This window comes from Anser brachyrhynchus, assembly GCF_964034855.1.
Source record: "Anser brachyrhynchus genome assembly, chromosome: 13".
Lineage (NCBI taxonomy): Eukaryota > Metazoa > Chordata > Aves > Anseriformes > Anatidae > Anser > Anser brachyrhynchus.
This window is the reverse complement of record NC_137708.1, coordinates 21,694,044-21,720,246: the sequence shown is the minus strand read 5'-3', so window position 1 is coordinate 21,720,246 and position 26,203 is coordinate 21,694,044. Positions and strand designations below refer to the sequence as shown.

Here is a 26,203-nt window from a genome sequence, read left to right as displayed (position 1 = left end):
CACCCTCACGCCCACAACGGCCACACCCTCACGCCCACAACGGCCACACCCTCACGCCCACAACGGCCACACCCTCACGCCCACAACGGCCACACCCTCACGCCCACAACGGCCACACCCTCACGCCCACAACGGCCACACCCTCACGCCCACAACGGCCACACCCTCACGCCCACAACGGCCACACCCTCACGCCCACAACGGCCACACCCTCACGCCCACAACGGCCACACCCTCACGCCCACAACGGCCACACCCTCACGCCCACAACGGCCACACCCTCACGCCCACAACGGCCACACCCTCACGCCCACAACGGCCACACCCTCACGCCCACAACGGCCACACCCTCACGCCCACAACGGCCACACCCTCACGCCCACAACGGCCACACCCTCACGCCCACAACGGCCACACCCTCACGCCCACAACGGCCACACCCTCACGCCCACAACGGCCACACCCTCACGCCCACAACGGCCACACCCTCACGCCCACAACGGCCACACCCTCACGCCCACAACGGCCACACCCTCACGCCCACAACGGCCACACCCTCACGCCCACAACGGCCACACCCTCACGCCCACAACGGCCACACCCTCACGCCCACAACGGCCACACCCTCACGCCCACAACGGCCACACCCTCACGCCCACAACGGCCACACCCTCACGCCCACAACGGCCACACCCTCACGCCCACAACGGCCACACCCTCACGCCCACAACGGCCACACCCTCACGCCCACAACGGCCACACCCTCACGCCCACAACGGCCACACCCTCACGCCCACAACGGCCACACCCTCACGCCCACAACGGCCACACCCTCACGCCCACAACGGCCACACCCTCACGCCCACAACGGCCACACCCTCACGCCCACAACGGCCACACCCTCACGCCCACAACGGCCACACCCTCACGCCCACAAAGGCCAAAAGGCCATGAATTCACAGCAGCCCCAGCAGGGGCAATCACAGACTTATCCTCTACAGATGAAAAAGGTGACCCTGCTCAGCCTCTTCCTCATACTGCCCTTATGCAGTCAAGGCCCTTGCCATGCATACTGAGGCTCTTTGTGAATCCTCTGGACAGTTGCGCAAATGCCTTGATATATCTAGAGATTAAAATAGAACCCCCAAATAAGGAACCGTACCCCACCATTTCCCAAACACAAGTTAGCCAGCAACCCCTCCTAAAACATACCTCTAGGACGTGAATTCCAAGCACGTAACATCTGGAAGGCTGCAAGGTCTAAAGACTCCACAGCCAGCCAAACCACAGGCAAAAGCTCCAGAAATATAACAAGCTGCCCCTAACCCTGGAACAGACTACACCTTACCTGCCTCCTGCTGCTCTTTGCAGATACATGCTTGCACAGGGTGCTTCCATGATCCAGTTCTCCTAAACCCTGCTCCATCACTTTACCACCACAGCTCTAACTTGGATAATATTTGACATACAGGCCAAGACTCACAGGAAGCCCCAATCAATCTGTCAAAATCCTAAGGGACCTAGAACACACAAGCTAACATTACCACCCTATCCAGAAACACGCTCTAACAATTACTCACCTGAACAAGAGCTGCATGCAATAAAGACACCTCCTCCTACTATATAGATTGCTTTCCTCTAACAGATCCTTCTAGCCCTTACCTTAAAGTGATGTGCATTTCCAAGTAGAGACCGGTACGCATCAGTCCATAGACTCCAACCCACCCAAAGAACCCTGCAACTGACAGAAGGAAAAACAAAGCACTTACCCCTAAGAGCAGCCCAGGCAGAAGAAGCTCCCTCAGGCCTTGCCTGGGGCTCATATACCATTTGGCCCCGCCCAGCACCCAAATCAAATCACATGGGAAAGGGGAGAGGCAAAAAACAACAAAGTAGACAGAGCAGGACAAGCAGCATCTGTGTTTTTCTTTGTCTTCTTTCCATCTGGTTTTTAGCTCAACACCATGCAGAGTGCAGACAAGAGAACTGGGGTGTTTCTAGAAGCAACAATCCCCAGGCTTTTGCTTCAGCTTTGAATATTGAGAGGACAATAGGACCAAGCAAGTATCTGATCATCTTCAGCTGGCATTAAACCTTTCCTTTACATAGGAAGAAAAATCTAGGAGCACCACAGATGACACACCAAAAAAGAAAAACCAGTTCCATGAAATAACATCACTCACAGGAAAAATCACACACTTGAGTAGGCTATCTGAAAACCAAAAGGCTATGCTCATGGCTCAGCATTTCAGGAACTGGACCCGCTGACGCCCCTCGGGAACACAGCAGGAGATGCACAATGCTGTCACAAGTGCTTGCAAAGCCTGCCCGACAGGCCAAACAGACTAACAATGCACCCACCAACTCAGGGCCCACACTGCCATCCACTCACCCTCGTGCCTCTTTCAAGTTTCCAGCTTAGTCCATGCCGATGACAAGGCCTACAAGAAACAGAGAGAAGGCCACGCCCATGATGGACACGCAAACACTACAGCTCCTTGCAGAGGTCTCAAGCACAGAGACCAGAGCCGGAAAAACACACACCCTCACGCCCACAAAGGCCACACCCTCACGCCCACAAAGGCCACACCCTCACGCCCACAAAGGCCACACCCTCACGCCCACAAAGGCCACACCCTCACGCCCACAAAGGCCACACCCTCACGCCCACAAAGGCCACACCCTCACGCCCACAAAGGCCACACCCTCACGCCCACAAAGGCCACACCCTCACGCCCACAAAGGCCACACCCTCACGCCCACAAAGGCCACACCCTCACGCCCACAAAGGCCACACCCTCACGCCCACAAAGGCCACACCCTCACGCCCACAAAGGCCACACGGCCATGAATTCACAGCAGCCCCAGCAGCGGTAATCACAGACTTTTATCCTCTACAGATGAAAAAGGTGACCCTGCTCAGCCTCTTCCTCATACTGCCCTTATGCAGTCAAGGCCCTTGCCATGCATACTGAGGCTCTTTGTGAATCCTCTGGACAGTTACGCAAATGCCTTGATATATCTAGAGATTAAAATAGAACGCCCAAATAAGGAACCGTACCCCACCATTTCCCAAACACAAGTTAGCCAGCAACCCCTCCTAAAACATACCTCTAGGATGTGAATTCCAAGCACTTAACATCTGGAAGGCTGCAAGGTCTAAAGACTCCACAGCCAGCCAAACCACAGGCAAAAGCTCCAGAAATATAACAAACTGCCCCTAACCCTGGAACAGACTACACCTTACCTGCCTCCTGCTGCTCTTTGCAGATACATGCTTGCACAGGGAGCTTCCATGATCCAGTTCTCCTAAAACCCTGCTCCATCACTTTACCACCACAGCTGGAACTTCGATAATATTTGACATAGAGGCCAAGACTCACAGGAAGCCCTAATCAATCTGTCAAAATCCTAAGGGACCCAGAACACACAAGCTAACATTACCACCCTATCCGTAAACACGCTCTAACAATTACTCACCTGAAGAAGAGCTGCATGCAATAAGGGCACCTCCTCCTACTATATAGATTGCTTTCCTCTAACAGATCCTTCTAGCCCTTACCTCAAAGAGATGTGCATTTCCAAGTAGAGACCGGTACACATCAGTCCATAGACTCCAACCCACCCAAAGAACCCTGCAACTGACAGAAGGAAAAACAAAGCACTTACCCCTAAGAGCAGCCCAGGCACAATGAGCTCCCTCATGCCTTGCCTGGGGCTCATATACCATTTGGCCCCGCCCAGCACCCAAACCCAATCACCTGGGAGAGGGGAGGGGCAAAAAACAACAAAGTAGACAGAGCAGGACAAGCAGCAGCTGTGGTTTTCTTTTTTTTTTTTTTCCCATCTGGTTTTCAGCTCAACACCATGCAGAGTGCAGATAAGAGAACTGGGGTGTTTCTAGAAGCAGCAATGCCTATGCTTTTGCTTCAGCTTTGAATATTGAACACTTCTCTCCTCTACAACCCCTTTCTCAGGAACCAGGCAGCATTCAAGTGACCTGCTTTGCTCCTATTCTGAAGACTATCACAGTCCACCTTGCCTGTGGCACCTGAGAAACAGAAGAGAAAGCAACCACAGCAGCAAAAGCCACAGCACCCTTAGGTCAGTTACTCTCATCCCCTCCTTTACCTCAGCAGCTTACCTACCCCACAGAGCAGATGCTTCCATCTGTTCTCTTTAGCCACTTACAGCACCTCAAAAAGGCAAACTGGAATTTTACTCTATTTGATGTCGTAAAATAACTGCAGTGACAACCGCACCCCAAAAGCAACTGCTACATCTCTTCATCGCCCACCAGAGTCACTCCAGAGGCAGCTCGGCTCATGACATCCTTTATCGCACACTGCGTTTCCGCCTGAACAAAGAAAAACACAGAAGATAAACATTCAGCTGCCACCATTAGCACCCATCCCTCAACAACAGAAGTGACTCCATAGTTCATTTTATCATTTTAAAACAGCAGTCCACTTGCCTCTGTACCTGGAAATTAGATCCAAGCTCAAAAGGAGTAGACAGCATCACCCATGCCACCTGGCAACACAAAAGGACAAAATGACCGCTGTGCTTGCAAGCAACCACCTGCCACACCGCTCCTCTGGCCCAAACAGCCTCACCTCAGACCCTCAGAGGGAAACACTTGAACGTCTTCCCCTGTGGTAGTTTTACTGGGGTGGGCAACCGAGCTCCACCACAATCACTCTCTCACTCAGCCCGCTTCACCATGGTCCTCGGCACAGGCCGCCGGGGACTTCTGCTCCGGCGCCTGGAGTACCTCTCCCCCTCCTTATTCACTGACCTTGGCGCCTGCAAGGCTGTTCCTCACTCCTCTTGCTCTCCCAGCTGCTGCGTGGCACAGCGTGTGGTTTTTTTTTTCCTTTCTTAAATATGCTCTCACAGACGCGCAAACAACATCACTTATTGGCTCCGCTCGGCAGTGGGGCCCATACCTAACGTGGGGCAGCTTCTAGGCTCTTCCCACAGAAGCCACCCCTAGAGCCCACTGCTACCAAAACCTTGCCACATAAACCCACTACATCCCTTCACTTCGGTTAAGGGACGACCAGGCTGACAACACGCTCACCTTCCCTCACTGCTCCGTGACACGGGGATTTCCCTGTCCAAGACTGCACTAGGCACCTGCAGAGACAGGAGAAAAGGCACACCCTGAGGCACCGCACAGCCACAGCGTACCTGCTACAATACCTCCCTCATCCCAGCTCCTTTACCTCAGCTGCTCGTTAGCTCCATCTGAGACAAATGTGCCCGGGCGGCGCTGCGATCACAGACTTATCTTTCATGAATGGAAAAGGTGAGCCTGCTCACTCTTGTGGGAATAGAAATGTTGTTTTTGCAGTGTTACATTGTTTAGAAGGAAAGAATGTGGTATTGTGATATGCTTACAGTGATAAGAAACCTCAGCAGGTGACCTCGTAAAATGCAGACAACCAGACTCCTTAGAGCAATCAGGTAAAAATCACTATGTTAAGTCAAGCCAGATAAGGGGAGAACACATTACCATCTCAAAAACAGGCCGGAAACTGAAGGCCAGGCATTGTCTGTGAAGCATCAGATAGATTGTGAACCTGGATTACCCACTCCACTGGGGAAACACGGGAGGGTCCTGTCATCAAAAAGTATATAAACTGTGTTTTGGAACCAGTAGGTGCGCTCTCCTGCTTGTGGGGTGCCTGCCATTGCAATCGCGAATAAATTACTACTTCACTGAGATCCTCGCCTGACCCTAAGTTATTGGCTACGGAGTGTTTCTCACAATTTGGGGGCTCGTCCGGGAGCCAGTCACCTACCGGGGAGCCCCACCGCCGCAGCAGCAGGAAGGCATGCCCCGCTGATTTCAGCGGTCCTGTGCATCGATGGTGGCGGACTGCGGAGAGCTGACAGAGGGCCCGAGACTGAATAAAGAGGCAGGATCCATGAAGTAGTGGGGAAGGGAAGAAGGTAGGCACTCCGGGTTTAAGAATTGATCCAGTAACTCTGTGCACAGACCAAGGTAAGAAATATTAAGTATTGCCTTGGGGGTCGGGTGAGACTCTGTGTGATGTGTGATTGAGACGTACTTTTGTACGAAGCAAGTGTGGAGTCCTGATCTGCAGTTCCGTAGCTCCACGAGGGTCGCGGCCAGAGACGGACGAAGCGTGAGATAAGGGAGAGAAAGGAAGAGTCTCGGGAAATTTGGTGTATGGTAAGCCCTTGCACAGGGAAGTGCTTGGCAATACACCAGGGAAATTTGGTGTGCGGTAGTCCTTGCACGGGGAAGTGCATGGCAGTACACCAGGGAAATTTGGTGTACAGTAATCCTTGCACAGGGAAGTGCTTGGAAGTACACCAGGGAAACTGGTAAACTCATAGGTGTGCGGTAGCCCTTGCACGGGGAAGTGCTTGGCAGTACACCCCCATTTTCCAGAATCGGAACATTAGTGTGTGGTACCCTGCAGGAGGAAAATTTCTGTAGCAGCACACTGACAAGGGCTAGGAAAAATGGGAAATATGAGTTCCAGGGGACAGGGAAATATCCCTGGGGGAGTGCCTACCGAAAGTTCTTCCTGAAGAATGATAAGAAATTGGAAATATAATCTCAAAATTAGAGGAGATGATAAAAAAAAAAATATATGGTTAAATATTGTGTATTAGCCTGGACAAAAGAACCAATTAAGGAAACAGCAGTATTTTGGCCAAAATACAGGCCTGATAAAAATTCAGGCTTTAAATTTACGTGTAAACAATAAGATTCCTTTTTTTTGGAGGAGGAGCCAAGTTATGCTCCCTATAATCCTAATATTGCACCAGTGGCAGCAGCAGCCGCTCCAGGAAAGGAGACAGGGACTGCAATTAACACTGTCCCTAGAGAAGAGCGTACTCTAGGCTCTGGCAAGAATTAGAACAAGGTAGAAGAGGTACTGAGAATTTTGCCTTCCCTGATACTAACAGTACTAACACTAACTGTGTGTATCCTCTTAAGTGAACTTCCCCCCCTCCTTACCAGCAGAGAGGTTAGGAGTTTCCTAGGACCTAACTTATACTCTGGGGGGGGGGAATTATGTATATAAATATGTTGTTTACAGGGAAAGAAATGGGAATGATCAGGAGGAGAGCTGCTATACAAAAATGGGAAAGAACTCATCCTCCAGGACCAGGGGTAATACCGGCAAGGCAGAAATAACCACTTGCCGATCCTGGCTGGAATAATCTTAGTGTGCAACACAGAAATCATATGAGAGACTTGGGGTCAGAATGAGAAAGTACTTGGGGATGAATCCTGAGGACCCGGTATCCCAAGGACTCTTGAAAGTTCATTTTGTGATTGAAGCCTGGCAAGATACACAGAAAATGCTCCAGAAGGTGGGGGGGATGTAGTGAACAGTCACTGGGGGGCCCTCCTGTGGGAGGCCCTGAACGTGTGTGTCAAGAGGGGAGATGAGAAGGAAAAGCAGAGAGTGAAACTAATGGTATTGACAGTGTAGCAAGTAGTCAGGCAGAGGGTTGGAGAAAGAGGAAGAAAATCTTCAGGGGGAGTCAGGGCCAGGATGGAAAAGAGAGGAAGAGAGATGAAGGAATGGCAGGCAAGGAAAGCTACCCGTGTTGCGGCCTGAATCTTAGCAGGGACAGGCTTTGATGGGATGTTTTAAGTGTGGGCAGGCTGGCTACTTCAGGTAGGAATATCCGGAGTGGAAGAAGGAGGAGAGAAGGAAAATGGGATGAGGGAGAAAGGTATGGAATTAAGTTGGCTAATGACTGAGACTTTGGTGAAAGTACAGGCTGGAGAAAGATAAGAAGTGTTAAAAAGGGTTATTGAAGGTGTTAAAGGTGTAGTATGTAATGTTTGACAGAGCTGTTTTTTGAATGAGTTGGGAAAGTTGAATGAGCAGGGAAAGAGGATGTAGGCATTATCTAAGTAACAGTCTAGAAGTTTTGGTATATTTGCTGTGGTGTTTGGTCAGTTTCCCAAGTATCGAGAAGGGGGGGGGGGGTGACGGGGGGGGGCAGCCTGCTCCACCAGGGGCGTCTCCACAGGCCACAGGGGGCTTCAGCTCCGGCACCTGGAGCGCCTCCACCCCCTCCTTCTGTGCTGACTTTGGTGTCTGCAGGGAGGTTTCTCGCTCCTCGCTCTCCCAGCTGCTGTTGAGCAGCAGGTTTTTGTTTGTTTGTTTGTTTTCGTGGATGTGCTCTCACAGAGGCACAGACTGTGTTGCTCATGGCTTGGCTCTGGGCAGCGGTGGGCCCCTCTGGGGCCGGATGAAATTGTCCCTTATCTGCTACGGGGAGGTTTCTGGATTCTCCACGTGGGGGGCTGTCACTGCAGCCCCCCCCAAACCTTGCCATCAAACCCAATACACTGGGGCAGCTAGGTCATTACTGGCCTGTAAAGTATCAGGGATTAAATTAACTAATGAAACCCTAAAAAGTGATGGGGGTAGAAGGGGCTGGGATAACAGTGCCACCTTTGGGGGATACCAAGCTGAGACTAGGGGATAAGATGATCTCTGGGCAATTATTGTATGTACCCAAGGCAGGGACTAACTTGTTGGGAAGGGATTTGATGATGAAATTGGGCATTCAAATAGTAAATTGTTAGACTGGAATAACAGTGGTATTAATGGAGTGCTCTCAGGCCCTGACAGCAAAGATATATTCACCTCTGACTGGAAAGACTCTGAAGCGGGGGCGGAAGCAACAATACATATGGACAGTTTTACCTCAGGGGTTTACAGGGCCACCGATTAATTTGGGCAAAGTTCTAGAACAGATTTTGGAGCAATTCCAACCTCCCAAGGGAGGAATTTCTGTTACAAAATGTGTATGATCGTTTATTGTCAGGACAGGAGAAAACAGTTGTGAAGGAAGCTACTAACAAGCTATTCAACTTTCTGGGAAAGCAGGGCTTGGGAGTATTGAAAAATAAATTACAGTATGTAGAAAGAGAAGTCAGGTATTTAAGGCATCTAATGTCTGAGGGAAAACGGAGAATAAGTCGAGAGAGTTTTCAGGGAATTGTTGAAAACTAAGAAAGAACTAAAAAGTTTTAAGAGAGATTTCTTTAACGAATCAGGAGCCACGAAGTCTGAGGGAAAATGGATACTCCCTGATGGGAGAGAAATGCTGAATAAAGCACCAATGAGGCAAATATGATGTTTTACATCAAGAGAGTCACTGGGAGATGCAAGCAATGTGTGATGTTGTGCTAAGAAAGTATGTCTGTGTAGGAATATACACTTTAGTGAAGCAAATATGCACAGGATGTACCACATGTCAAAAGGCAAATAAAAAGGTCATTTGTAACTCACCTAGAGGGATTCACCAGGGATTCGACCTTTACAAAGTATACAGGTAAACTTTACTGAGTTACCTAAAGGAGGGAGATTTAAGTACTTGTTTGTCCTAATTGACCACGTGACTGGATGGGTGTAAGCTTTCCCCTCTGTATCTGCCACTGCAAACACGGTGGCTAAGGTATCACTGGAGCAAATAGTCCCTAGATATGGGATAGCTGAAAACATTGATTCAGATCAAGGAAGTAATTTTACTTCACAAGTACTGCAAGGGTTAATGCAGGTCTTAGAGATTGAGTGGGATTTTCACACCCCCAGGCACCCCTCCTCTTCTGGGAATGTAAAGCGAATGAACCAGACATTAAAGAAGCAGTTAACTAAATTAGTGTTAAAAACCCAACTTCCTTGGGTAAAATGTTTACTTTTAGCACTCCTACAGGTTCAAACAGCACCAAGAAACGATATAGGAATTTCACTGTATGAGATGCTGTTCGGATTACCCTATCTGGGCAGAAGGGATGAGATACCACAATTCGAAACGAGAGAGATTTCTTAAGAACTGTATTCTGGGGTTGTCCTCTTCTTTGTCATTTCTCAGGACCCGTGGGAAATTGGGTCCTGATTCGGACCTGGAAAGGATCAACTCCGGCCCGAATGGGAAGGACACTTCCAAGTACTACTAACCACTGAAACAGCCATAGGAACTGCGGGAAAAGGTTGGACTCACTATACTTGAGTGAAGGCATCCGTCGACCCTAGTACCTGGGAAGCTGTTCCTACAGAAGACTTGTTGGAAGCTGAAATCGAAGAGAAAAATCTCATAGTGGACTCTGAGCGGGATAAGAGCTTGCAATTGTAAACTAACCTTTTATTTTCACAGGTAACTAATGAGTGTGACTTGTGATTGAGAGAAAGGACAGACCTATAGCGAACTGAAGTGTTCCCAAGGGGGGTTTGTTATAGTAGTAGTGTATATCTTATTCTTTGTATTGATAATTATTTGGAAACCTAAGGTTTAAAAATAATGACAGGGAAAAATCAATTATTAATTTTGTTTTTAATGATTGTAGGCCTCAGAGAAAGCCTTGGTCAATTGGCAACTTGGAAAAGGCACGACCAGATAATAGTAAGATGGGATACCCCGTCAAAATAGGGGTGAATGTGACAGAGGGTTATGTACCACTATCTGTCATGTTTGGTGCTTGTGAGGTGTTAGCTTGTGGAGATTTAAATGCCCAACGACAATTGAGCAGAGAGAACAAATAACTGGGAGAGACCCAACAGCCAGATTGAGAATAGCTGTATGGAAACGATCCTCTATTTCCATCAGAGAAAGGGAGAAACTCAAGGAGAAAACAGGAGAGAAAACAGGAGGCCCTCTTTGAAACGCAGCAGTTCAAACATTTGAGATTGAAACAGGGTATGGGGATGTGAATGCCTGGATAGAATGGGTCAAATATCCTGTCCAGAGTCTCAACCATAGCAATTGCTATGCTTGTGCCTCGGGATGACCGATTGCCCAGATAATGCCCTGCCCATTGGGGTGGACCAAGGATTCCCAGGGAATGCGATGTATGATTGCACTGTACCAAGAAAAGACTGCCTGGGGAAATGAGGCCTGTAAGTCTCTCTCTTTGCTATTCCCTTCCTTGCATGATAGCAATATCAGGGCTCCCCCTGTATTCTCCACAGCTATAGGTAACCATACAGCTTGCCTCTCACGGCAGGGTGTGAGTGCTACCCGGCATCTGGGAGAATTTGCCTTGTGCACGAGGACCTTGAATGCTACCGAGGACTTGATGGGAAACTATTCAAGACTTGAGATCCCCAGGGCAGATCTCTGGTGGTACTGTGGAGGGAAGATCTTACGGTCCACCCTGCCATCTAACTGGGAAGGCACTTGTGCACTTGTTCAATTACCTATACCCTTCACCCTGGCATTTGAAAGAGAAACATCCCAAATACCCAGAAGAAGTAAAAGAAGCTTAGGAGTATCATTTGATGATAGAGCGTACATAGATTCTATTGGGGTGCCTAGAGGATTTCCTGATGAACATAAAGCCAGGAATCAAATTGCTGCAGGGTCTGAGTCACTGTTCTGGTGGGTAACAATTAATAAAAATGTGGATTGGATTAATTATATTTATTATAATCAGCAGAGATTCATGAACTATACAAGAGATGCGATAAGAGGAATCACTGAACAACCAGATGCCACCAGCAAAATGGCTTGGGAAAAGAGAATAGCATTAGATATGATTCTTGCGGAGAAAGGTGGTGTGTGCGTGATGCTGGGCAACCGTTGTTGTACTTTTATCCCTAACAATACTGCCCCGGATGGCACAGTAACTAGAGCATTGCAAGGGCTTACCACCCTTGAAAATGAATTGGCAGAAAACTCAGGAGCAGACACTTCCATCACAGGATGGTTGGAATCTTGGTTTGGTAAATGGAAAGGGATGGTAGTGTCCATATTTACATCCAATGGCTGTCAAAACTCCTGCTACTACAGTCAAGGTTGTTGCATTATCCCCTGTGTAAGGGGACTTGTCCAGCAGTTAACTGAAACTGCACTTTTGAAACAAATGACAATGGATCCACCACCCTACTCAGATAAGATGATGATATTAGAGAAAATGGAAAGCAAAGAAAGTGAAGAAGAGGAAGACATCTACCAAATTACATCTTAGAGAAAAATTTTGCAAAAATCAACAAATTATAAAAAGAGAAAAGGGGGGAATTGTGGCAATAGAAATGTTGTTTTTGCAGTGTTACATTGTTTAGAAGGAAAGAATGTGGTATTGTGATATGCTTACAGTGATAAGAAACCTCAGCAGGTGACCTCGTAAAATGCAGACAACCAGACTCCTTAGAGCAATCAGGTAAAAATCACTATGTTAAGTCAAGCCAGATAAGGGGAGAACACATTACCATCTCAAAAACAGGCCGGAAACTGAAGGCCAGGCATTGTCTGTGAAGCATCAGATAGATTGTGAACCTGGATTACCCACTCCACTGGGGAAACACGGGAGGGTCCTGTCATCAAAAAGTATATAAACTGTGTTTTGGAACCAGTAGGTGCACTCTCCTGCTTGTGGGGCGCCCGCCATTGCAATCGAGAATAAATTACTACTTCACTGAGATCTTCGCCTGAGCCTAAGTTATTGGCTACGGAGTGTTTCTCACACTCTCTAGGTAATACTACTCTTCTGCAGTCAAGGAACCGTACCCCACGATTTCCCAAACACAAGTTAGCCAGCAACCCCTCCTAAACATACCTCTAGGACATGAATTCCAAGCACTTAACATCTAGAAGGCTGCAAGGTCTAAAGACTCCACAGCCAGCCAAACCACAGGCAAAAGCTCCAGAAATATAACAAGCTGCCCCTAACCCTGGAACAGACTACACCTTACCTGCCTCCTGCTGCTCTTTTCAGATACGTGCTTGCACAGGGAGCTTCCATGATCCAGTTCTCCTAAACCCTGCTCCATCACTATACCACCACAGCTGGAACTTGGATAATATTTGATATACAGGCTAAGACTCATAGGAAGCCCCAGTCAATCTGTCAAAATCCTAATGAACCTAGAACACACAAGCTAACATTACCACCCTATCCGTAAACATGCTCTAACAATTACTCACCTGAACAAGAGCTGCATGCAATAAAGGCACCTACTCCTACTATATAGATTGCTTTCCTCTAACAGATCCTTCTAGCCCTTACCTCAAAGAGATGTGCATTTCCAAGTAGAGACCGGTACGCATCAGTCCATAGACTCCAACCCACCCAAAGAACCCTGCAACTGACAGAAGGGAAAACAAAGCACTTACCCCTAAGAGCAGCCCAGGCACAATGAGCTCCCTCATGCCTTGCCTGGGGCTCATATACCATTTGGCCCTGCCCAGCACCCAAACCCAATCACCTGGGAAAGGGGAGGGGCAAAAAACAACAAAGTAGACAGAGCAGGACAAAGCAGCAGCTGTGTTTTTTTTTTTTCATCTGCATTTTAGCTCAACACCATGCAGAGTGCAGACAAGAGAACCGGGGTGTTTCTAGAAGCAGCAATGCCTATGCTTTTGCTTCAGCTTTGCATGTTGAAAGCTTCTCTCCTCTACAACCCCTTTCTCAGGAACCAGGCAGCATTCAAGTGACCTGCTTTGCTCCTATTCTGAAGACTATCACAGTCCACCTTGCCTGTGGCACCTGAGAAACAGAAGAGAAAGCAACCACAGCAGCAAAAGCCACAGCACCCTTAGGTCAGTTACTCTCATCCCCTCCTTTACCTCAGCAGCTTACCTACCCCACAGAGCAGATGCTTCCATCTGTTCTCTTTAGCCACTTACAGCACCTCAAAAAGGCAAACTGGAATTTTACTCTATTTGATGTCGTAAAATAACTGCAGTGACAACCGCACCCCAAAAGCAACTGCTACATCTCTTCATCGCCCACCAGAGTCACTCCAGAGGCAGCTCGGCTCATGACATCCTTTATCGCACACTGCGTTTCCGCCTGAACAAAGAAAAACACAGAAGATAAACATTCAGCTGCCACCATTAGCACCCATCCCTCAACAACAGAAGTGACCCCATATTTAATGTTATCATTTCAAAACAGCAGTCCACTTGCCTCTGTACCTGGAAATTAGATCCAAGCTCGAAAGGACCAGCCACCATCACCCATGCCACCTGGGAATACTAAAGGACAAAATGACCACTGTATTCGCAAGCAACCACCTGCCACACCGCTCCTCTGGCCCAAACAGCCTCACCTCAGACCCTCAGAGGGAAACACTTGAACGTCTTCCCCTGTGGTAGTTTTACTGGGGTGGGCAACCGAGCTCCACCACAATCACTCTCTCACTCCCCATCCTCAAAAGAATAACAGGGAAAAAATATGATGAAAAGGGCTCAAGGGTTGAGATAAGGACGAGGAGAGGAGGTCACACAGTAAATATCGTGACGGGCAAAACACGCTCAGCATAGGAAGATAGTAAGATTTATTGCTTATTACTACACAACCTACAGAGGCGAGAAACGAAGGAAAGCAACCAAAAGCACCTTCCCCCCACAAACACCCTCTTCCACCTTCTCCCCCCCAGCGGTGCAGGTGACCAGTGTTTATGGTCAGCCTATAGCGCTTCTGCGCCGCCACTCCTTCTCGGACGCCCTCATCCCCTGTGCTGTGGGGTTCCTCCCACAGGATACAGTCCTTGGTGAACTGATCTGGTGTGGGCTACCCACAGGCAGCAGCTTTTCAAGAACTGCTCCAGATGTAGGTCCATATCACGGGGCCCATCCCTCAGGAGCAAACTGCTCCAACCTGGGTCCCCCATGGGCAGCAGCTCCTGCCAGCTCACCTGCTCCTGCGTGGTCTCCTCTCAACGGTCTACAGGTCCGGCCCGGAATCTGCTCCGGCAGGGGTCTTCCACAGGCCACAGCCTCCGTCAGTGCAGTTCCACCTGCTCCACCGTGGTCTCCTCCACCGGCTGCAGCGTGGAACCCTGCTCCACCGTGGTACTCCATAGGCTGCAGGGGGACAGCCCTGCATTTTCGCACACTGCGAAACACACTGCGTTTCCGCCTGAACAAAGAAAAACACAGAAGATAAACATTCAGCTGCCACCATTAGCACCCATCCCTCAACAACAGAAGTGACTCCATAGTTCATTTTATCATTTTAAAACAGCAGTCCACTTGCCTCTGTACCTGGAAATTAGATCCAAGCTCAAAAGGAGTAGACAGCATCACCCATGCCACCTGGCAACACAAAAGGACAAAATGACCGCTGTGCTTGCAAGCAACCACCTGCCACACCGCTCCTCTGGCCCAAACAGCCTCACCTCAGACCCTCAGAGGGAAACACTTGAACGTCTTCCCCTGTGGTAGTTTTACTGGGGTGGGCAACCGAGCTCCACCACAATCACTCTCTCACTCAGCCTGCTTCACCATGGTCCTCGGCACAGGCCGCCGGGGACTTCTGCTCCGGCGCCTGGAGTACCTCTCCCCCTCCTTATTCACTGACCTTGGCGCCTGCAAGGCTGTTCCTCACTCCTCTTGCTCTCCCAGCTGCTGCGTGGCACAGCGTGTGGTTTTTTTTTTTCCTTTCTTAAATATGCTCTCACAGACGCGCAAACAACATCACTTATTGGCTCCGCTCGGCAGTGGGGCCCATACCTAACGTGGGGCAGCTTCTAGGCTCTTCCCACAGAAGCCACCCCTAGAGCCCACTGCTACCAAAACCTTGCCACATAAACCCACTACGTCCCTTCACTTCGGTTAAGGGACAACCAGGCTGACAACACGCTCACCTTCCCTCACTGCTCCGTGACACGGGGATTTCCCTGTCCAAGACTGCACTAGGCACCTGCAGAGACAAGAGAAAAAGCACACCCTGAGGCACCGCACAGCCACAGCGTACCTGCTACAATACCTCCCTCATCCCAGCTCCTTTACCTCAGCTGCTCGTTAGCTCCATCTGAGACAAATGTGCCCGGGCGGGCGGCGCCGCGCCAAAATGTGCCCGGGCGGGCGGCGCCGCGCCAAAATGTGCCCGGGCGGGCGGCGCCGCGCCAAAATGTGCCCGGGCGGGCGGCGCCGCGCCAAAATGTGCCCGGGCGGGCGGCGCCGCGCCAAAATGTGCCCGGGCGGGCGGCGCCGCGCCAAAATGTGCCCGGGCGGGCGGCGCCGCGCCAAAATGTGCCCGGGCGGGCGGCGCCGCGCCAAAATGTGCCCGGGCGGGCGGCGCCGCGCCAAAATGTGCCCGGGCGGGCGGCGCCGCGCCAAAATGTGCCCGGGCGGGCGGCGCCGCGCCAAAATGTGCCCGGGCGGGCGGCGCCGCGCCAAAATGTGCCCGGGCGGGCGGCGCCGCGCCAAAATGTGCCCGGGCGGGCGGCGCCGCGCCAAAATGTGCCCGGGCGGGCGGCGCCGCGCCAAAATGTGCCCGGGCGGGCGGCGCCGCGCCAAAATGTGCCCGGGCGGGCGGCGCCGCGCCAAAATGTGCCCGGGCGGGCGGCGCCGCGCCAAAATGTGCCCGGGCGGGCGGCGCCGCGCCAAAATGTGCCCGGGCGGGCGGCGCCGCGCCAAAATGTGCCCGGGCGGGCGGCGCCGCGCCAAAATGTGCCCGGGCGGGCGGCGCCGCGCCAAAATGTGCCCGGGCGGGCGGCGCCGCGCCAAAATGTGCCCGGGCGGGCGGCGCCGCGCCAAAATGTGCCCGGGCGGGCGGCGCCGCGCCAAAATGTGCCCGGGCGGGCGGCGCCGCGCCAAAATGTGCCCGGGCGGGCGGCGCCGCGCCAAAATGTGCCCGGGCGGGCGGCGCCGCGCCAAAATGTGCCCGGGCGGGCGGCGCCGCGCCAAAATGTGCCCGGGCGGGCGGCGCCGCGCCAAAATGTGCCCGGGCGGGCGGCGCCGCGCCAAAATGTGCCCGGGCGGGCGGCGCCGCGCCAAAATGTGCCCGGGCGGGCGGCGCCGCGCCAAAATGTGCCCGGGCGGGCGGCGCCGCGCCAAAATGTGCCCGGGCGGGCGGCGCCGCGCCAAAATGTGCCCGGGCGGGCGGCGCCGCGCCAAAATGTGCCCGGGCGGGCGGCGCCGCGCCAAAATGTGCCCGGGCGGGCGGCGCCGCGCCAAAATGTGCCCGGGCGGGCGGCGCCGCGCCAAAATGTGCCCGGGCGGGCGGCGCCGCGCCAAAATGTGCCCGGGCGGGCGGCGCCGCGCCAAAATGTGCCCGGGCGGGCGGCGCCGCGCCAAAATGTGCCCGGGCGGGCGGCGCCGCGCCAAAATGTGCCCGGGCGGGCGGCGCCGCGCCAAAATGTGCCCGGGCGGGCGGCGCCGCGCCAAAATGTGCCCGGGCGGGCGGCGCCGCGCCAAAATGTGCCCGGGCGGGCGGCGCCGCGCCAAAATGTGCCCGGGCGGGCGGCGCCGCGCCAAAATGTGCCCGGGCGGGCGGCGCCGCGCCAAAATGTGCCCGGGCGGGCGGCGCCGCGCCAAAATGTGCCCGGGCGGGCGGCGCCGCGCCAAAATGTGCCCGGGCGGGCGGCGCCGCGCCAAAATGTGCCCGGGCGGGCGGCGCCGCGCCAAAATGTGCCCGGGCGGGCGGCGCCGCGCCAAAATGTGCCCGGGCGGGCGGCGCCGCGCCAAAATGTGCCCGGGCGGGCGGCGCCGCGCCAAAATGTGCCCGGGCGGGCGGCGCCGCGCCAAAATGTGCCCGGGCGGGCGGCGCCGCGCCAAAATGTGCCCGGGCGGGCGGCGCCGCGCCAAAATGTGCCCGGGCGGGCGGCGCCGCGCCAAAATGTGCCCGGGCGGGCGGCGCCGCGCCAAAATGTGCCCGGGCGGGCGGCGCCGCGCCAAAATGTGCCCGGGCGGGCGGCGCCGCGCCAAAATGTGCCCGGGCGGGCGGCGCCGCGCCAAAATGTGCCCGGGCGGGCGGCGCCGCGCCAAAATGTGCCCGGGCGGGCGGCGCCGCGCCAAAATGTGCCCGGGCGGGCGGCGCCGCGCCAAAATGTGCCCGGGCGGGCGGCGCCGCGCCAAAATGTGCCCGGGCGGGCGGCGCCGCGCCAAAATGTGCCCGGGCGGGCGGCGCCGCGCCAAAATGTGCCCGGGCGGGCGGCGCCGCGCCAAAATGTGCCCGGGCGGGCGGCGCCGCGCCAAAATGTGCCCGGGCGGGCGGCGCCGCGCCAAAATGTGCCCGGGCGGGCGGCGCCGCGCCAAAATGTGCCCGGGCGGGCGGCGCCGCGCCAAAATGTGCCCGGGCGGGCGGCGCCGCGCCAAAATGTGCCCGGGCGGGCGGCGCCGCGCCAAAATGTGCCCGGGCGGGCGGCGCCGCGCCAAAATGTGCCCGGGCGGGCGGCGCCGCGCCAAAATGTGCCCGGGCGGGCGGCGCCGCGCCAAAATGTGCCCGGGCGGGCGGCGCCGCGCCAAAATGTGCCCGGGCGGGCGGCGCCGCGCCAAAATGTGCCCGGGCGGGCGGCGCCGCGCCAAAATGTGCCCGGGCGGGCGGCGCCGCGCCAAAATGTGCCCGGGCGGGCGGCGCCGCGCCAAAATGTGCCCGGGCGGGCGGCGCCGCGCCAAAATGTGCCCGGGCGGGCGGCGCCGCGCCAAAATGTGCCCGGGCGGGCGGCGCCGCGCCAAAATGTGCCCGGGCGGGCGGCGCCGCGCCAAAATGTGCCCGGGCGGGCGGCGCCGCGCCAAAATGTGCCCGGGCGGGCGGCGCCGCGCCAAAATGTGCCCGGGCGGGCGGCGCCGCGCCAAAATGTGCCCGGGCGGGCGGCGCCGCGCCAAAATGTGCCCGGGCGGGCGGCGCCGCGCCAAAATGTGCCCGGGCGGGCGGCGCCGCGCCAAAATGTGCCCGGGCGGGCGGCGCCGCGCCAAAATGTGCCCGGGCGGGCGGCGCCGCGCCAAAATGTGCCCGGGCGGGCGGCGCCGCGCCAAAATGTGCCCGGGCGGGCGGCGCCGCGCCAAAATGTGCCCGGGCGGGCGGCGCCGCGCCAAAATGTGCCCGGGCGGGCGGCGCCGCGCCAAAATGTGCCCGGGCGGGCGGCGCCGCGCCAAAATGTGCCCGGGCGGGCGGCGCCGCGCCAAAATGTGCCCGGGCGGGCGGCGCCGCGCCAAAATGTGCCCGGGCGGGCGGCGCCGCGCCAAAATGTGCCCGGGCGGGCGGCGCCGCGCCAAAATGTGCCCGGGCGGGCGGCGCCGCGCCAAAATGTGCCCGGGCGGGCGGCGCCGCGCCAAAATGTGCCCGGGCGGGCGGCGCCGCGCCAAAATGTGCCCGGGCGGGCGGCGCCGCGCCAAAATGTGCCCGGGCGGGCGGCGCCGCGCCAAAATGTGCCCGGGCGGGCGGCGCCGCGCCAAAATGTGCCCGGGCGGGCGGCGCCGCGCCAAAATGTGCCCGGGCGGGCGGCGCCGCGCCAAAATGTGCCCGGGCGGGCGGCGCCGCGCCAAAATGTGCCCGGGCGGGCGGCGCCGCGCCAAAATGTGCCCGGGCGGGCGGCGCCGCGCCAAAATGTGCCCGGGCGGGCGGCGCCGCGCCAAAATGTGCCCGGGCGGGCGGCGCCGCGCCAAAATGTGCCCGGGCGGGCGGCGCCGCGCCAAAATGTGCCCGGGCGGGCGGCGCCGCGCCAAAATGTGCCCGGGCGGGCGGCGCCGCGCCAAAATGTGCCCGGGCGGGCGGCGCCGCGCCAAAATGTGCCCGGGCGGGCGGCGCCGCGCCAAAATGTGCCCGGGCGGGCGGCGCCGCGCCAAAATGTGCCCGGGCGGGCGGCGCCGCGCCAAAATGTGCCCGGGCGGGCGGCGCCGCGCCAAAATGTGCCCGGGCGGGCGGCGCCGCGCCAAAATGTGCCCGGGCGGGCGGCGCCGCGCCAAAATGTGCCCGGGCGGGCGGCGCCGCGCCAAAATGTGCCCGGGCGGGCGGCGCCGCGCCAAAATGTGCCCGGGCGGGCGGCGCCGCGCCAAAATGTGCCCGGGCGGGCGGCGCCGCGCCAAAATGTGCCCGGGCGGGCGGCGCCGCGCCAAAATGTGCCCGGGCGGGCGGCGCCGCGCCAAAATGTGCCCGGGCGGGCGGCGCCGCGCCAAAATGTGCCCGGGCGGGCGGCGCCGCGCCAAAATGTGCCCGGGCGGGCGGCGCCGCGCCAAAATGTGCCCGGGCGGGCGGCGCCGCGCCAAAATGTGCCCGGGCGGGCGGCGCCGCGCCAAAATGTGCCCGGGCGGGCGGCGCCGCGCCAAAATGTGCCCGGGCGGGCGGCGCCGCGCCAAAATGTGCCCGGGCGGGCGGCGCCGCGCCAAAATGTGCCCGGGCGGGCGGCGCCGCGCCAAAATGTGCCCGGGCGGGCGGCGCCGCGCCAAAATGTGCCCGGGCGGGCGGCGCCGCGCCAAAATGTGCCCGGGCGGGCGGCGCCGCGCCAAAATGTGCCCGGGCGGGCGGCGCCGCGCCAAAATGTGCCCGGGCGGGCGGCGCCGCGCCAAAATGTGCCCGGGCGGGCGGCGCCGCGCCAAAATGTGCCCGGGCGGGCGGCGCCGCGCCAAAATGTGCCCGGGCGGGCGGCGCCGCGCCAAAATGTGCCCGGGCGGGCGGCGCCGCGCCAAAATGTGCCCGGGCGGGCGGCGCCGCGCCAAAATGTGCCCGGGCGGGCGGCGCCGCGCCAAAATGTGCCCGGGCGGGCGGCGCCGCGCCAAAATGTGCCCGGGCGGGCGGCGCCGCGCCAAAATGTGCCCGGGCGGGCGGCGCCGCGCCAAAATGTGCCCGGGCGGGCGGCGCCGCGCCAAAATGTGCCGCGATCACAGACTTATCTTTCACGAATAGAAAAGGTGAGCCTGCTCACTCTCTAGGTAATACTGCGCTTATGCAGTCAAGGAACCGTACCCCCACCATTTCCCAAACACAAGTTAGCCAGCAACCCCTCCCAAAACATACCTCTAGTACATGAATTCCAAGCACTTAACATCTAGAAGGCTGCAAGGTCTAAAGACTCCACAGCCAGCCAAACCACAGGCAAAAGCTCCAGAAATATAACAAGCTGCCCCCAACCCTGGAAAAGACTACACCCTACCTGCTTCCTGCTGCTCTTTGCAGATACATGCTTGCACAGGGAGCTTCCATGATCCAGTTCTCCTAAACCCTGCTCCATCACTTTATCACCACAGCTGGAACTTGGATAATATTTGACATACAGGCCAAGACTCACAGGAAGCCCCAATCAATCTGTGAATATCCTACGGGACCTAGAACACACAAGCTAACATTACCACCCTATCCATAAACACGCTCTAACAATTACTCACCTGAAGAAGAGCTGCATGCAATAAAGACACCTCCTCCTACTATATAGATTGTTTTCCTCTAACAGATCCTTCTAGCCCTTACCTCAAAGAGATGTGCATTTCCAAGTAGAGACCGGTACGCATCAGTCCATAGACTCCAACCCACCCAAAGAACCCTGCAACTGACAGAAGGAAAAACAAAGCACTTACCCCTAAGAGCAGCCCAGGCAGAAGGAGCTCCCCCTCAGGCCTTGCCTGGGGCTCATATACCATTTGGCCCCGCCCAGCACCCAAACCCAATCACCTGGGAGAGGGGAGGGGCAAAAAACAACAAAGTAGACAGAGCAGGACAAGCAGCAGCTGTTTTTCTTTTTTCTTTTTTTCTATCTGGTTTTCAGCTCAACACCATGCAGAGTGCAGACAAGAGAACTGGGGTGTTTCTAGGAGCAACAATCCCCAGGCTTTTGTTTCAGCTTTGAATATTGAGAGGACAATATTGTTAGTAATAGAAGAAGAAATAATACAATATTGTTTAGTATGTTACATTTGCGATGTACTGTTCCGAGGCTGCGCTTGGAAGATACAAAAACTATGTGCAAGGGTAACATGAGAATGCCCCAATTCATGATGAGGAGTAAGGAGGATTAAAAGAATGCTCAATTTGCAAGACATCTAGATAACTGGGGCTTCTTGGACTCTGGGAACTGGGTCAAACCAACCTTGGGGTTTGGACTGAGACCAAGGGCTCAGAGAGCATGCGTGAAAAGGAAAGGTTAAAAAGTTCAACTCTGATGAAGACATCGTACTTCATCCCGACGACCACCCGGACGACCACCAGAGAGTAATACGCAAGCGCAGAAGGACTGATAAGATAATTAGCATACGAAGCGAGGCTAGGCGGAGCTAGGAAATGAATATGCATAGATGAGTTGTGAAACCTAATGCATATGTAGTATCTTAGGAGATAAAAGAGAACTAAGAGAACAAATCAGACGAAGTTAGATTTGGGCAGGCATGCCCCTAACTTCCGGCGCCTAATAAAGCACCTTCATATAATCACTTTGTGGATTATGTGTCTTCATGAACGCTAACATTTTGGCGACCCAGGTGGGACCTCGTGGGCACTGCTGAGGCGGCTCGCGAACTGATCACGCTCCAGCCGGCACCGAGGAGTTTCTCGGGGAGCCATCAGCCGCGACCGACCCCCGCTGCTCACAACGTACCTCTGAAAGGGTAAGAAAAAGGTGCTTTCTGGTAATCGGTACCGATCTGGTCTGGGAGCCTGCCGGTCAGACGCGGCGAAAGCCACGCACGGTTGGGCTAGGGAATTCCCGTGGTAAGCCTAGGCGCCGTCCGTCAGACAGTCGCGAAAGCGCTGCAGGTTCGGCATCAGTGGTCTGGTTTTGCTGCAGGCTCAGCATCTGGTTCGGTTCGGTAAAAGCTATAGCTGATAATGGAAAAACTTAAAAGTATTCTGGGCGGTAATGCTTCGGTACCGCGATCCTCCCCTTTGGGCTGTTTACTAGCACACTGGAAGGAGGGGTGTTTCGGGCAGGAGTCACGAAAGGGTAAACTGGTTGATTACTGTAATGTTTGGTGGCCACAGTATGAACTAGAAGATCAAGAAAGTTGGCCAGAAAACGGAACCTTACAGTACAATACTATCTTACAATTAATGTTATTTTGTGAGCGAGAGTGCAAGGGGCCTCTCTGTGTGATTGCGTGATTGTGTTGTGAGTGAGACGCAGCATCGCTACGAAGCGAGTGCGGAGTTCCGATCCGCGGTTCCGTATTCTCCGCGAGGGGAGCGGCCGGAGATGAACGAAGCGCATGACAGACCGAAAAGAAGTGCTGCTTTATCCAAATGTTGATTGGTGGTGCCCAATACACGGGCCCGGCGGTGCATCTTGCAATCCTATTTCGTTCTTAAATGTTTTGAGTGTGACAAGGAGGAAGGTGGGAGCATTATCTAAGTAACAGTTTAAAAGTTTCGGTATATTTGCGGTGGTGTTTGGTCAGTTTCCCAAGTATCGGGGGAGGGGGGCTGACTGATTATCAAAGCGGTAGAACGGAGAGTCACTTCTTTGGTGGTTCGGGCCTGAGCCCTGGGAATTTGGTAAGAAGGGGGAGAGCAAATTTATTTAGGCCTCAATACCTTTTAAACCCCCGTCTTGATGGATACACAGGAGTGATTCCTTGTTTTGTGTAGGCTTACTAACAAAGTGCATGAGAAAAATTAGCATTCGGCTTGAAATTCGGCCTTGTTGAAATGTAAATTTTGTGGAAAAGGTGGTATTGTTTGTCTAGAAGACAGAAGGCTGAGTGCTTCAGGTGTTTTTCCGAAGTCCTGTGGATTTACGATTGGAACGGGGCTCATTAATAATCTGAAATAGTGAAGTTTGTATGTGGTGTTTAATCCCAGAGAATTGGGACATTTGAGAAGACTAGGAAAACATAGTAAAAACCTGCAATAAAAAGGTTTGCGTGGAAATTGAAACAAGGGACAGTAATTAATATAAATAAATAAAAGGGAATGGGAAATCAAGGAAATGGGTAATATCCAAAACAAAGACGTTTTAAAGAAAGCCTCCTTGGGTGTATATTGGCACATTGCAAGGATATTGTCGGAAGGGGGAGTGGGGGGGGGCGCGGAAAGCAAGAGGATTTCCACTAAGTATTGCAATCAGTTGTGGCCACTGTATAAACTAAATGGCCACTTTATGGATCAATTGACTATAACAGTGTCTTGCAGTTAATGTTGTTTTTGAGGAGAGAAGGAAAATAGGATGAAATGTTGTATACTGATATGTTGTTTCAGCATCTTGGAGGGAAAAGGTATGGAATTAAGTTGGCCCCTGACTGAGGCTTTGGTGTTGGCATTAGAAAAGTACAGGCTGGAGGAAGATAAAGGAAGTGTTAAAAGGGTTGTTGAAGGTGTTAAAGGCTGTGTGGCATGTAGTATTTAACAGAGCTGTTTGAAGTTGAATGAGCAGGGGAAGAGGATGTAGGAATGTTAATAGTTCCGCCTCAACCCGAGGCTGAGATCTCAAAATCGCGGTGTGAGCCCTCTGGGGCGGAGGGACCGTGATGGGTCCGGGAGAGAGTTGTCACGGAAACAGAAAAGCAGCTAACTCTTAAAACAACCTGAGTTCCTGTGTAAGCTCAGATTGCCAATGGGACCGCTCAGGGAACTTTCAACCATTGCATTCCCCTGACCGACCCCCCCCCCCCCCCCCCCCCCCCGAGACCCTTACCACCCCGGAAATTATGTAAATACCAAAATCTGGTTAAATTGGGAATTGAGAATCTGTTCCAACAAGGTCCAAAAGAAAACCCTATGGAATTTTTGAATTTTTGGACCAACTTTGAAATGCAATGGAAAAAAAAAAAAAAAAAGACAGAAAATTTGGACCTGGCTTCAGAAAACAAACAGAGGCAATTGGCTAGCCTCTTTCTAGGGCAATCGGCCCCTGATATCAGAAAGAATTTGTCTTAGGCTGCAGGATAAACTTACAACAGTCAGAAATGACAGGGACCTGGGGCATCTACCCTAGCAGGTCCACTAGTTGAAATAAAGCTAGGAAACGAAGAGAGAGGCTTGAATTTTTGTTGTTGGTGGTTACAGGAGCTTCTTTCTCTGTGTTAATTAGTCTGTAAATGTAATAGGAGCAACATATTCAGTGTTAAATAGTTTAAAAGGACGATTGGGAACTAAGACAACTACAATAATTGGAGCCACAGGGAAGGAGGAGGAACGGCCATTCTTACAACCCCTTGATTTGCGTTTTGGGGGTAAGGAACTAACCCATGAATTTTTGTATGTACCAGAATGCCCGATTCCACTCTTGGGACGGGATCTATTAGCTAAATTAGATGCAACAATAACCTTTGAGGATGGAGAATTAATAATGAAGGTACCTGAGTCCAAAGTAGGACAAATCCTAATGATCAAAGATAAACCCTTTGTTAATATTCCAAGAGAAGTAGAAAATGCAGTTATACCAACAGTATGGGAAACAGATGTACCAGGGAAGTCGAAACTGGCACAACCGGTAAAGGTGGAATTAAAGGAAGGAGCCAAACCTGTTTGAATCAAACAATATCCACTTAAGATAGAAGCTAGGCAGGGGACAGTGAAAATTATTGACAAATTTCTCAAACATCAGATTCTGGAAGAATGTAAATCGGAATACAATACTCCAATTTTTCCAGTAAGGAAGCCGAATGGTGAGTATAGATTGGTACAAGATCTTAGAGCAATAAATGAAATAACAAAGGACATTCACCCGGTAGTGGCTAATCCTTACACATTGTTAACATCTGTGAGAGAGATATATAAATGGTTTACTGTGATAGATTTAAAGGATGCCTTCTTTTGCATACCTCTTGATAAAGATAGTAGAAAATTATTTGCCTTCAAATGGGAAAACATATTGAAGTTTTTGTACCACATATGGTAACAACTGTTTTAGAACAAAAGGGGGGCCACTGGTTATCACCCAGCCGAATGATGAAATATCAGGCAATACTAACTGAACAAGATGACGTAACCTTGAAAACAACTAACCTGTTAAATTCAGCAGTCTTTCTAGGAACTGTTCCAGAAGAAGGACCGTTGGAACACAATTGTGTGGAAATAATTGAACATACCCATGCGAGCCGTGAGGATTTGAAGGATGTACCCCTTGAAAGGTATGACTGGGAACTTTTTACTGATGGTAGTAGTTTTGCGGAGAATGGAACACGATATGCAGGGTATGCAGTAACAACCCTGAAGACAGTGATCGAAGCAAAACCTTTACCACCTGAAACATCAGCACAGCGAGCGGAACTGATAGCCCTACCTCGAGCACTGGAACTGAGTAAAGGGAAGATGGTAAATATTTGGACAGATTCAAAGTATGCTTTTGGAGTAGTCCATGTTCATGGAGCATTATGGAAAGAAAGAGGGCTGTTGTCCTCACAAGGAGCCAATATAAGGTATCAAGAGGAGGTGTTAAATTTGATAAATGCGGTGCAAAAACCAAAACAAGTGGCTATTATGCACTGTAAAGCTCATCAAGGAGGAACCTTGAAAATATCAGAAGGGAATCGGCTGGCAGATCGAGCAGCTCGACAAATTGCTCGGGAGGTGTGGAATGTAATGGCTTTGGTACCACTCAAG

At 53.8% G+C, this 26,203-nt stretch overlaps 1 protein-coding gene across 50 annotated transcripts; it reads right to left on the bottom strand.

The window, feature by feature from the left end:
* Window positions 1-967: 967 nt before the first annotated feature.
* On the bottom strand, window positions 968-26,203 carry LOC308177109 (uncharacterized protein). 50 transcript variants are annotated; one of them, XR_013938902.1, is made up of 11 exons: window positions 15,745-15,886; window positions 15,600-15,655; window positions 14,998-15,048; window positions 14,649-14,872; window positions 13,927-13,986; window positions 13,589-13,801; window positions 5,229-13,495; window positions 5,084-5,139; window positions 4,483-4,533; window positions 3,248-4,357; window positions 2,708-3,022 (listed from the first exon to the last, which is right to left on the bottom strand). XR_013938902.1 is itself a non-coding variant. In XM_080553811.1 (8 exons), exons 4-7 carry the CDS (start codon window positions 15,034-15,036, stop codon window positions 4,502-4,504), a joined length of 363 nt encoding a protein of 120 aa, XP_080409937.1. In that variant the 5' UTR covers window positions 15,037-15,048; window positions 15,600-15,655; window positions 20,829-21,000; window positions 21,250-26,203; the 3' UTR covers window positions 3,800-4,357; window positions 4,483-4,501. The 50 variants fall into 50 exon arrangements, 12 of the variants coding, with proteins under 12 accessions (XP_080409937.1, XP_080409944.1, XP_080409945.1 ...); XR_013938903.1 differs by having other exon boundaries at window positions 2,709-3,022; window positions 3,248-4,051; window positions 4,145-4,357; window positions 5,229-13,801; XR_013938904.1 differs by having other exon boundaries at window positions 2,709-3,022; window positions 13,593-13,801.

What these genes read in the sequence shown, in the direction of transcription:
- LOC308177109 (XM_080553813.1), bottom strand. Translation starts at nt 21,312, where the DNA reads ATGGTATATGAGCCCCAGGCAAGGCCTGAGGGGGAGCTCCTTCTGCCT. An exon ending in TCTAATTTCCAGGTACAGAG is followed by an intron (nt 14,873 to 14,989) that starts GCAAGTGGACTG and finishes TTCTTTGTTCAG; the next exon opens with GCGGAAACGCAGTGTGTTTC. An exon ending in CTGCCTCTGGAGTGACTCTG is followed by an intron (nt 4,534 to 13,741) that starts GTGGGCGATGAA and finishes TTGTGTTGCCAG; the next exon opens with GTGGCATGGGTGATGCTGTC.